Source organism: Etheostoma cragini, chromosome 23 (genome assembly GCF_013103735.1).
Source record: "Etheostoma cragini isolate CJK2018 chromosome 23, CSU_Ecrag_1.0, whole genome shotgun sequence".
In the NCBI taxonomy this organism is placed as follows: domain Eukaryota; kingdom Metazoa; phylum Chordata; class Actinopteri; order Perciformes; family Percidae; genus Etheostoma; species Etheostoma cragini.
The window spans coordinates 3,527,555-3,540,229 of NC_048429.1; the positions used below are offsets into that span (position 1 = coordinate 3,527,555).

Here is a 12,675-nt window from a genome sequence, read left to right on the forward strand (position 1 = left end):
AGGTCAGTCAGGATCCGTCCGTCATGTTCATGGAGGGAGTTAACTTTTGGTGCAATTCCTTTCCTTCTATCTTCATCAGTTCCTTCCAGTTGAAACGGCCAGCTAGTTTGTGTTATGTTACATTTCTTTATTTGAACAGGGGCAATTCACAAAGAACATCAAGCTATATATAAAAAAGGAGAGATGTAACGTACTGGATTTTTGGCAAGTCGCTATTTTCTGTCCATAGTCCCTGGGCAACAAATAAAAGAACCCCCAGCAGACCGAAGATATTGTGTTTGGAACAATGACTGAAGCTAAGCCTTTTATTTTGAAAAGCATGTTGAGGCTGCATTATTGTGTTGTTTTCAATGTGTCAGCTCTCTCAATTTCTAATTTTCAACAACTTAATAAAACAGCTACATCTTAAGTGGTTAAAATTGGGATTAAGATTTCACTTTTACGTGTAAATCTGGCAAAAAAATTCAAAAACATGCCCAACAAGTTGTTGCATGCCCAAACATGCAACAACTTGATCAGTGGCGCTTTTGAGAGCAGGAACGAGTTCCTGTAGGTAAATCCTTCGCCTAGCACGTCCTCTAAAGGGCAGAAACACAGGAGAGATGTGAGGCTGTGGCCTACAAGGACACCTGAGCCTGCATTTACCCTTTACACAAACACAAACTAATTTATATTGCATGAGAAAAAGAGATGAAGTGTACATACTGTAGGTGATTAGAGGATCCTCCCATCGGGAACAGTGGGTGATTCCCCCAACGCTTCCAATTGTCACCACTGCAGGCACTAACAAACAACACCGCTGTCTTACTGCCATGTAAATTATGTATTTTAATTATGTATTAACGCAATGTTTGAGGCGCCTAATATCTTTGAGATGATACACCAGATTTAAGAACATCCTAACAGTCTACAAAAGATGAAAAGGAAAAATGCAGTCACTTGTATTTTTGATATTTTTTTGACGGCGTGTGAGCGTTAACTGACAGCAGCATAATTCCACAGCTGATCCTCTCCACTCATACATTTACAGACTCTCAGAGGCAAAAACAGGACGTCAAACAGTATGTCACTTCCATGGCATTGGGCCACATGCTTTCAGCCTCTCTCAGCAACCTGGGTGGCTAGAATACCAATGACAGAGGCAGCGTGTACATCTGAGATTACAACAAGAAACCTCAACCTGACACGTCTGTCTGCGGGAACACAAACAAGAGCAGCAGCACAGGAAACAGATAATCAGTGTTTATTAACATATATAAGAGTATTTACAGTCAGCGTGGGGGGGGGGACAGCAGTGTGACAGCAGTGTGTTGATGTGTGTGCTAAGTCTGTGAATCCTTGTAGAGAACATTTGCCACCAGCGCTCTCACTGCTGCCGGGTCCACAGTATCTGTGGAGGGAAAACACAAATGTGGCAATGACCATTGGCACGAGACACATAATGAGGACTTTCTTACCAGTTAAAACTTCTTCTTTGGTATGAAGTCAAACTACAGCAAAACTAGTTGAAAACTAGCTGATGATTGAATGTAGGGAGGAACTGTCTATATTCAGAAACCTTCCCATGGTGTTATGGAGAACCGGCAGACTCTTCATCGTCCCCCTTTGGTTAAAGGGCGGTTGTTTAGGTGAATTTTTAGCAGGGAAGAGCCTGAGAGCTGCTACTTACATGTCTAGGTCCTACACCTACAATACACTACAGAGATGGCCTTTCATTTTTACTCTTAGGGTTTCCCATTCTGTGTGTGTTTCTAATATTTAATTGCTATAGGTTTTAGTAAAATGCATATGAAATAAAATGCACTTAAAACTATTTTTGATAGATGCATGTGCTCATGTGGACAAAAGCAGTTAATATGCAAAGCCAAATTTTGCCTCCCCCACACTACATATCAGACACGTTTTTACACTTTTATTTGTCTACAGTTTTACTGCAATCTCTCCTCATCTCTATTTCCTTATCCCTAAGGCTGCTACATCAGACATTTTTCACACTGGGTTAGGTAACAGACCTGCAAAATCCTAGTCAAAAGAAACACAACATGCCCCAGAGGTTGAATTATTAACAGAGGCAGCCGGAAGCAACACCAACACCTCCACCAGGCTTCAGAAAAATCAGCAGGAATGGAACCTGCATTTCCATCTGCAACCACACAATGCTTCATAAAGTCCTGCTATTCACATGCTAGTGTTTAATCATCATGTCTTCCTGAATAAATAGGTGTGGATCTAGGTCTAGGAGATTATTTTGTATTTTAATCAGATCTTTCCCCTCATTTTATATACGGAATGCATGGAGACTGAAAATGCACCAGGGCAGATTAATGTTCTAAAACAAGGAAATTAACAGGAAATAAATAACCATTGTGCCCATTCACAATGATTAACCAACTTATTAACTTAGTTAAACATAGTATTTGTCGGGAGGATTGTGTTTGGAAAAAAGCTGGACAGCAGACGCAATTTTCCAGAGAGAGGAGGGGGAAAAGATAAAGAAACGAGTCCCTAAGCAGCTTCCTTGGTTTCTGTGCTGTGTGCTAGGGGTTTACAGCCTCTCTAAAAATACTTCAGTCTTTTCAGCATAGTTGACTGACAGGCTGCGGTTTTAGAAACACTCGGATCTAAATGAGTTTCCTCCATGACCTCTTCCTGTGTAAATGTGTTTATTTGTTAAGGAGAAGACAGACAAAGGTTTCTTTTTGTCCGAAATGCCTTTTTTGTTGGAGTCAGATTGAACAAACTCTTAACTGCACAAATCATAAATGGCTTGTTTCAGCTTGATGAACGCCTCCTGTTATGAGGAGGTACAACTTTGTGAGGTGTGATCATCAGTAAGGCTGTTGTGAACTTTCAAAGCTTCTATTGAGGTTTTCAAATGAAGCTTGGGATATCTCTCCTATATTTTATGGCGTCATCACCCCTAAAACAAAATCCTCAAACAAAATCTTCAATTTAAATGAAGTGATTCAACGGATTAAATTAGTTTTTAATTATTGAATAAACTTTCTTTAATGAATATAAAGTGTTAGTTTTGTCAACATAAACACATGTAGGAAGCACGCTGATCCAATAAGGGCATGGAATAATGATGAAATAATAACAGCACCTTCAGGCTTAAAAAAATACGCTCTGGAGTTATTGGCAATGAACAACGTTGTACACAAACAGCGAGTGCTTGGAGAGGGTCTACACCTTCCGGTTTCTCGGCGTTCTCATCTCCGCTGACATCTCCTGGACAGCCAACACTACAGCGGTCATCAAGAAGGCCCAGCAGCAACTACACTTCCTAAGGGTCCTCAAGAAGTACAACCTGGACTCCAACCTGCTGCTGACCTTCTACTGCTCGTCCACCGAGACCCTACTGACCGACTGCATCGCAGTCTGGTACGGCAGCTGCACCGTGGCAGACAGGGAGAGGCTGCAGAGGTTTGTAAGGTCAGCACAAAAGATCCTAGACTGCCCTCTCCCCTCCCTGATGGACATCTACACCTCCCGCTGCCTCAGCAGGGCAGAGAACATCAAGGACAGCTCCCACCCCGGCTCTGATCTGTTTGACCTGCTGCCCTCAGGTAAGCGCTACAGGTGCATCAGAGCACGGACTAACAGACTCAAGAACAGTTTTTTCCAAAGGCCATAACCACCCTGAACTCACACATGCACTGACTTCACTCCACACTTCACTCCATCTTGTTAGCAGTAAAGATCTGTCATGTGGTGATTGCATTTATTTTTCCTTCATCGTTAGTATTCAGGTCACAGTCTGAGTGTTGCCACTGGGTGCCAAAAACGTTGACTACAAATAGTCACAGTTGGTCTCTGGTCCAATTACAGCAACAGACAGAAAAGATGTCGCTTTGAATATGATGAAGGATGCTCTAATCTGAACTGAATTACTGGCTTCGAGCTGTTGGTGTACTCACCGACTCCCAGCGCCTTCAGGTGGCTCGTAAACTCGGGTTTCTCCTCCAGGACCCGTAGCATATTCGTGGACTCCATGCGCTCCAGCTGCACCTTCCAGTAGATGTAGATTTTATGATTGAAGCTCACGTACACCAGACAGGGGCTGTTCTTACCCTCCTTACATGTGTACTGACCTGCAATCACATGCAAAAACACACTTAAACCTAAAGGGATGTTTTTTACTCAATATGTGGGGGCAGTGCTGTGATACTTTTAATAGTGTCTTTGTGGCAGAGCCAGCATCCACACAAACTGAGAAACCATTCTCATCTGCCTTAATGATCTCACAGAGCTGCCAGAAAGCAGGACAGGAGGGGTTGACTGCTCTCCCAAACACTCGGTACGTGCGAAGAAGAAACAAACCACGATAGAATCAGGCAGAACAAACAAAGTCTCTTTCTCTTACTACTGGACAGGTCATATTGGCTGCCGCAAATAAATTGTGGCTTGTTCAAACACTGCAGAAAGATTTGAAAAGGGCAGGCCCAGAAAAGAAAGCAGAAAGAAGGAGCAAAGACTGGGTGAAAACAAAGCTCAACGTTGCCACCTACTGGTGTCATGAGAGGTTATAAAATTCTAGCCATGTATTTACTCACACTGTCCAACAGTCATGCACACAGGAGAGAATTTGTCCAACAGGCATGCACACAGGAGAGAATCTGCCAAAACGTAGGATCATTTAGAGTCAAGCATGTGGTCCCTCACCCGCACAGAAGGCGTTGACATTCTCATCAAACTGGAACCGCACTACTGTCCGATTATGGTCAATGATGTAGGTTTGACCATCCCAGGCGCACGCTACCACCTCCTCTCTGCCGTCTCCCTGGAAGCAACCAGACACATCCTCACCATGATTGTCAAAACAAGTGGAACCTGTTTTTTTTTTTTATCCGAACTAACCCTTTAAAACACCAAAGTCACATAAAAACACAAAACAAACTAACCGATCAAGCCAGAGGTAGACCAGCAACTCAATTACTGTTTTTGTCAGGACTGGTGCCTTTAAAGAGAGCACAGATGGGTACAATGACTTTAGTTCCCATTTTTGAAGAAGAAGAATTCTAAATGTAGCATCCCTTTTTTTTAAGGTGGCAAAAATAGTTTTTGCTGAGTGCCCGCGTCCACAGCAGTGCAGTGGTTGGATTCTGCGTTGGTACCTGCGTCTCCAAAATGAGGGCGTGCCAACCGCCATCCACTGTAGCTAATACCATGTGGATAAGTCCAAGCAACCCCATTTCAAAAGGTCTAAATTATCCCTTTAATATAGTGCTAAAATTACCAGGCGATTAATTGATGTAACTTAACAGCAGTGTGTATTTAACTGCCCTCTCAAGGTTAAAAGTTACAAGCCTCTGGGTGCGGTCAGGTGTGTGCTATATTGCACCCCATAGTTATCTAACAGCATGCTGGAGTACATTTATACTTCAGCAAGATGAGAAATTAAACCAGCAGAGCTCAGCGAAAATGCATTTCCAGCTGCCGTTAAATTACCTTTTAAAGTAATTTATAAAGCAAAATGGCCAAACTTCTCCAACATGAGGATACAAAACTTCTATCTGTTTTTCATCTTAAATAAAAAAGAAGAAGAAGAAATGTATTCCTACAAAAATACAGACACAAACTCACAGTAACGTCAAGCTTCTGCAGCGCAAACAGCTGATGATCCACCTGGACGGACCACAGGAGCTGTTCTGAGCTGTCCATCAATTTCAGGGTACCTGTAACATTTAAAGGCAAAGAGATGTAACATAACATTAAAGTACAGTTCTACCTGTTATGATATGCTACTGCTATTAAACAATTAAGAATAAATCAACAAGGCTCAAGACATAATGAACAAAAGGTGCTTTCTGACAAACTGATCCTGAGAAGTTTGTTTTTAATTGCCGCTGACGTCAAAATACAGCCAGTAACACAGCCAAGTTTATAACTTCTAATAGTATTGTCATTTCCTTTCTCTATGTTGGCTCATCAAGGTGTCACCAAGAGGGAGGTTGTGAGAGTAAAAAATTGGCAGCCGGAAGCCTTAAGTGCTGATTATCCGAGTAGATCCTCTCTTGGTTAAATATGTATGGACTCTCCAGCTGCTCTGAGAGCAGGTTGCCAGTTGTGTGCTGCTGCCAGTTGGATCCTCTGCATCGACTAACAGCCACCGATATATGACAGAGTTACTACATGGTTTACTTGTTTACTAACTTTTTTTAATTGAGGAACTGTTAAAGTACACAGAGGAGGACACAATCCCAACATAAAGTACCTCTGCTCTAAGTCCTTTTCACTTCGGGATTGATCAGAGAAACTCCATGCGCTAGTTTCAATGGTTACACACAGTGATGCTCTATCAATAGGCTGTATATTACTTCAATATCCTTTAATTGTGGATTTGTTTTTGAATTCATGTTAAAACCACATTCAACTTGCTCAACGTGCTTTTATATCAGCCCAAACTAAACACCTAAAAACCGAAACAAACCGGTTGATGTGAGAGCACTCAACAAAATACTAATTTTCTTGCCATTAAAAGATGTCAAATGTGTAAAATTCCTGACTCACCATCTAACGTACAGAGAGCGAACAGTCCACATTTAGAAGATTCCTCTTTTGAGCCTGATGATAAACAGAGATCAAAATGTATTAATCTAAATCTTTTTGATATGGTTACACTTATTTTTCACAAAATGTAACACATGAGTTATCTATCTTCAGCATTGTGTATAGTAAAGAAAAAAGGACCAACAGGCACAAGGTTTCTGTCTGGTACCTTTACTGATGCTTCCGATAAGATGAGTAGAAACATTCTTGTTGTGTATCCGCCCAGTGGTCAGATGCAGAACTACATCTCTGGACGGCCCCTCACTTGAGCAGAGAAATCAAAGTAAGTTTAATTCTCTAATTGCAGCTTTTACTTCTATCGTGTATTAACTTTTGTTGCAACAGTGTCTACCTCCCAGGGGTTTCGGGGGCGTCTTCCCCTGAGCTGTTGGAGTCCTGTTGTGTCCAGGTACACAGCAGGATAGCGTAGCCGCAGCCTGGCTGAGACACCATCAGCTCTGGTAGACCCTCTGGACCCGGGTTCACTGACAAACTGTCCACCTGCAGCACAGACATTAAACACTGGGCTTTTACTTTCTGTGATAATAAGCTTTCATTTCACAGTACAGAATGACTTTAGTTCTCTGTGTTGCGCATATATAGTTGTTATATCACCCAGCTCTGCTATCCAGTTACTTTAAAGCTTTGGTGTGTAACTTTTTTATATTAATGCTTACATTCAAGCCACTGCCAAATGAGTTGCTACAAAGCCGACAGTGTTGTTGTCATTACTTACAATTCCTCATGGGGGAGACAGAAATCACGCACTATAGCTTTAATAGCCCTGGCTCCACCATATAAACAGCAGCACACAGTTTCAGTTAACATAGGTTGAGATGAAAATTATTGGTTGAGATACTAATTTATGAAGCTTAATTACAGTGTACCTGACCCTCCAGAAGCCATTTCTTCAGCAGAACCAGCTGTCCAGATGCCAGCTCTGTACTGTCAGACGGCTCCTCCCAACGGAAAGCTCGCACCACTCGGTCTGTGTAGCCCACCACCAGCTCACAGCGGCCATCGCCATCTACAGTACAGGTATGCACACACTGTAGTCAAATTAAAAAAGCACAACCGATAGGATACAAATACAACACATAAGCAAGTAATTTACCAATATCACTGATGAGGATGACTTTAGTGTTTGCAGGAATATGTTGGGTGAAGAGGGGCTTCTGGTCATCAGGCGACATGAATTCATGCTGACTGGATGAATCGGATTTACTTGGGGGGGCAGCTGTCAGGTCAAAGAGGTGAAACCAGCCTTCTGCACCGACAGCTACCACAAAGTTCTGTCCAACAGGGGAACAAAAAAACATCAGCACCAAGATGTTCATCATAGGCTGCTGTCAATCATTTATCATTTCAGAACTAACCTTTCCTTTGTTGCAGACATCTCCAACGGCAACACAGGTCAGCTGCCAAACCCAGACAAATTATATCAGTAACAGAAATACAATTTTCTCTGTGATAAAATTAGTATTTCCCACGGTTTCCTGGTTTATGTACTGACCATGCCCACACAGGTTCGTGTGATCCAGGGTTTGGAGTCGTCGTTCTTGTACACAAGAAGCTTTCCGCTGGTGTCCCCCACAACCAGCTCGTTCAACTACAGTGAGACACACAGCACTATTCCTTTACTGTAATATGAAACCACCACTATTTAAACACTGTGAGGTAATAATCTTAATCTCAAAGTGTATGTCTTGATATTTTGCTTTGCCATGCTCTTTTTTGACTAATTTATCTTCTGGTTCCTAAAAAATATATATATTTTTTTTTTAAATGGGAGAAGCCACAAAGAAGTGTATACACATCCCAACAACATTGTTATCACATGTGTGTTGGCAAGTTGCATTCTTTAATTATTTTTATGTTACTTATTTTTAATGTTCTTTCTGTATGCTATTCCATTATCTTACCTTCACTTTTTGCAGCTTTATTTGTATCGTTATTTGCTGACTGTGAGTTTGTGTATTACTGTTCTCCTGTCTGGTAAAGCACTTTGTAAGTGTAGTTTTAAAAAGGTGCTACATAAATAGTTATTAATATATTAAGACTTTTGTTTTGTGACCTTATTTCTGTCCAGATAGGATGCCTGCAAGTACTTATCCTTTCTTTATTTCAAATCAAGGACACACAGAAAGTCACCTTTAAAACAAGTCTGGGATTTTTGCAGAGAACATTTCAGCAACTTGACCAATACAACACATAAGACAAGAGTAATCAGTCTAGCCTGATTAGAGAGTGCATTCAGAAGTCTAGCACCAAATTACATGCATGTTTTGAGCATTTCACATCTGTCCTCCAACTGCATCTCTTTTCAAGCTCCGTGCTTTAAGTTGCTCGATATCCCCACGTGAACAAAGTCATTGCAGTTCCGGATGTAACGTCAGACACTATAATTCATGAGCCTTAATTTACATTATATGAAATTACCGTAACTTACCGAGTCGTTGTCTGCATCTCCCAGACAGATAGCATGGGGAAACAGAGTTCCTGTAAAATCCAAGCTGACACGTTGAACGTAGTTCAAGGACCGCATAACTACAATAATGAGCTATATGTTTATTTTTATTTATTTTTTACCGCTAAGCGTCCTGAACATTTGGACAGCTGTTGTTAGAATTAGTTAGAGCTAGGACAGTTCGTGATATGATAGCTAGCTAACGTTAGCTTAGTTAACGTTAGCATTAGCTCTCATAGGTTTTAACATTGCCGTTACTCACTCCTAACGAGCGTAACAGGACATTGAATTCTTCTTTCCTAACTGCTTTTTAAAATACATCTTTGTTTAATGACTTTAAAGCCTGTATGTATGTTTTATGGAATACTAGCTGTATAGTCGGTAATAGCAGCTACTAGCTCCTTCCTAGTAAACAAAAGCACGTGACCTTAGATAGTATGGCAGCTCAGTAGGGACAAACTCGCGGTTCTTCTACTATAGCCTCAAGTAAAGTCAAACGCGTTATGATGTGTTTTCATTTAGATATTAAAGGGATTGAATGATCAGAGACGTTTGAGTTATAGAGAGTCTTTGGATTGACGAATTAAAAAAACAATTAAACGACTATGATTTGATTAAATTAGATTGGCGTTGTCGTTTTTTTCTATTCTTCTTTTCTTTTTTTGTGTGAAATACCCAGTGTGAAAAAAGTTCGGATCTCTTCTTCAAGATACTTAAAAACTTACAAATATAGAATGGTTCTTTAGCAAAAAAAAAAAACTGATTTATTTTCCTAAATCATGTTCATCAAATGTTTCGTTTGAGCAGTCCAGGGAATAACAATCAATCTTGTGTTTTGATATGATTTCTCAACAAAAAAATAAATATTGTGCCCTCCAGAGAAAAATCAATGAAACTAGTGTTGGTTTATTCGTTTTTAAGAATAGCCTTCATCTTTTTTTGCAAGTGAACTCTTTTGCAATAAATAAGTAAAGATATTGATACAAATAGCTCTTTCTGTTGACTTCATAGAACAAACAGCTGTCCTATACAGATTTATTGAAAAGCATTGCCAATCACATTCATTAAAATCATGTGTGTTCCGTTTTTTTTTCCTGCTAAGAAAAATGTTGTGTTGGTATTTTATGTCCGCAGTTCAGAAAAAAAGCTCTTTTTACTTTCTTATAAAATAAACAATCCATAAACATAAAATCTTCAAGACTAGACTATATTATAGAAAATGTTCTGAACTGCTGAATCTGTATTTTGTTTCACTAAACCTTTTAACTCGGTTTGCTGTTGCGGTTTTATTTGTCTCCCAGTGATAAATGCCATGGTTGTCCTCTAGAGGGCGACGTTCAATCACAACTTTCCATGTCAGGCAGAAAACGTCACGGTCAAGAGGGGGGGGTTACACCAACATCACAGAGGGGGCAGAAGTCCATTATAGAAACAGTTATTTTTAAAATGCCATAAGCTCATTGAAACCGATGGGTTGCCCCCCCCCCCCCCATTTCTTCTCCTCCATTTATTTCTTTTCACTGTAATATGTTTTCTTCAAAACACCTAATAAAAAGTTGGTCACAAAAAGCTCATTGTCACTTTCATCATCCGAGTCCATGTGTACTGAAATTTTCATATACTCGAGATTGTGCATTATTTTGAGAAGAATGTAACGTTTTATATATTAATATTGTATATAAAAAAATTATACAACATGTACTAGATTCATTAAACCCAGTTAAATAATTCGTTCACATGTTCACAATCACAATCTCTGCTACAAGAAAGTAAGTCCATGACACACGTGTTTTACATGATAGATCAAAAGAGTAGTCTAACTGCTTTAAAAACATGCTAAACCTAGTCCTAACACATATATCCATTACTAATGGTGCACCTGCCGAAAGAAAACAAAACGCTGCCACAGAAACTGTTTTTAATGACAAACCAATTGAAAGATTATCCCTCACATCACACTCAAAGATGGTATGGATGATATGTGTGCTTACGAGTTTTTGTTTTACTGTCTCCACGAAGAGAGCTCCAGAAAGAAAGGAGAAAAATGCAGAAAGTGGTTAAAAGAGAACTCGGCGCCCAGATGTCATATTAATTATTACACTCAGCTATGACTGGAAAGCCCCTCGAGAAAAAGGAGCGCCCTCCCAGCCACTGGTAGAGAAAGAGAGAGAGAGAGAGAGAGGGGAGAGGGAGAGAGAGAGAGAGAGAGAGAGGGAGAGAGTCCTCACAAAGCGCTAATTGGACTCTGGAAGCACACTGACAGGGCATGGATAGGTTTCAGAAAGCCGGGCGATGGTGAAGGGGTGCGGGGGGAGGCTGAATAGAATCCACGCTTCTTTTCTAAACTCTCTTGCTGGGCTAAAAAAGGGCGAGAGGGAGAAAGAGAGAATAAGAGGGGAAGGAAAGAAAAGAAAGTATTGGTGGTGTTGGGGGGGTGGGGGGGGGGGGGGGGGGGGGGGGGGGGGGGGGGTGGATAGATTGTTCCGCAATGCAAGCTTGATTTTGAATGCCACTGCCAACGCTGAAAAATTGGACAATTTTGTACAATCCCCTCTTTGGAACGCGCATGCATAGAAGCACGCACACAGAAATAAAGATACAGAAGAAGGGAGGGGGGGGGGGGGGGTGGACAGAGGTTCTTTCTGCACACACACACACACACACACACAAGCACAAGCACACACACACACACACGTTACAATGAAAAGACGCACTGATAAAGAAAAACTTAACGAGCAAAAAGTAAAAGATTACGCACAAACTGAAAAACAGTCCTGAGTGGGGTCTCTCTCTCTCTCTCTCTCTCTCTCTCTCTCTCTCTCGCTGTGTGTTATTGCATTAACACGCACCACACACACGTGAAAATACAAACACGGATAGATATTTTGAAGCGAACAAACTGAAAACCGTCTGATTTTACTCCGTTTAACTGCACATGCACGCGCAAACACAGAAAACAGAGCGGTATTACAGTTCGGTCTTGGTTTTGTTCCGCGCTGAAAGACGTGTTTTATCATTCTGCGCTTTTCAAAGCGACAATAATCAGCCGAACACAGCGCGTCCACGCTACTGTAAACATATCGGGTGTATCAAATCATACACAAAGCCTCCTCCAAGTAGCTTCTTAGGGGCCCCTCCGCAGATTTGAGCCCTTCCGTTCCGCCTGTGCGAGGCTGATGATCTGCTCTAATCAAAGTGGAAAATTTGGCCTCTGGCGCACAATGGTCCCTCAAATGAGCGGCATTCAAACGCGTCTGTAACGGTAACAATACAACTAGACAGGGTTTGAGTCGACCAACGGATTTACATGCAGAGCTCTCAGACAAACTCCAGCACATATCTGGAAGGTTCGCAGCGAGGTGAGCTGTCTTTCAGCACCACCGTTTGGTCCAGAGCTAACAAGAAAGAAGCATAGATCTTCATTTTTAAAGCTTCATTAATCTGGAGAAACGCAAGATTCATTTAATGATCTAAACTTCTGAAGACAAACTCTCTTTTCACTTTTTTTTTCTGGACTACATTTATAAATACATTGACTGTTTTGATGTCACCTGTTGAAATGACTTTCAAACGTAATTTCTGAACTCATTAAGCATCTCTTAAAACTCTACCTGCGTCAGTTTACTGAAACACAAAGGGAAGTCCTCTCACTTATC

The 12,675-nt window shown here is 41.1% G+C and overlaps 1 protein-coding gene across 1 annotated transcript; it reads right to left on the bottom strand.

Moving 5' to 3' along the window:
• Positions 1-1,223: 1,223 nt before the first annotated feature.
• On the bottom strand, positions 1,224-9,475 carry itfg2 (integrin alpha FG-GAP repeat containing 2). The gene is made up of 13 exons (XM_034863934.1): positions 9,188-9,475; positions 9,002-9,115; positions 8,066-8,161; positions 7,929-7,970; positions 7,667-7,844; positions 7,440-7,579; positions 6,905-7,053; positions 6,722-6,816; positions 6,514-6,567; positions 5,587-5,678; positions 4,666-4,783; positions 3,921-4,094; positions 1,224-1,390 (listed from the first exon to the last, which is right to left on the bottom strand). Exons 2-13 carry the CDS (start codon positions 9,095-9,097, stop codon positions 1,323-1,325), a joined length of 1,302 nt encoding a protein of 433 aa, XP_034719825.1. The 5' UTR covers positions 9,098-9,115; positions 9,188-9,475; the 3' UTR covers positions 1,224-1,322.
• Positions 9,476-12,675: the final 3,200 nt, after the last annotated feature.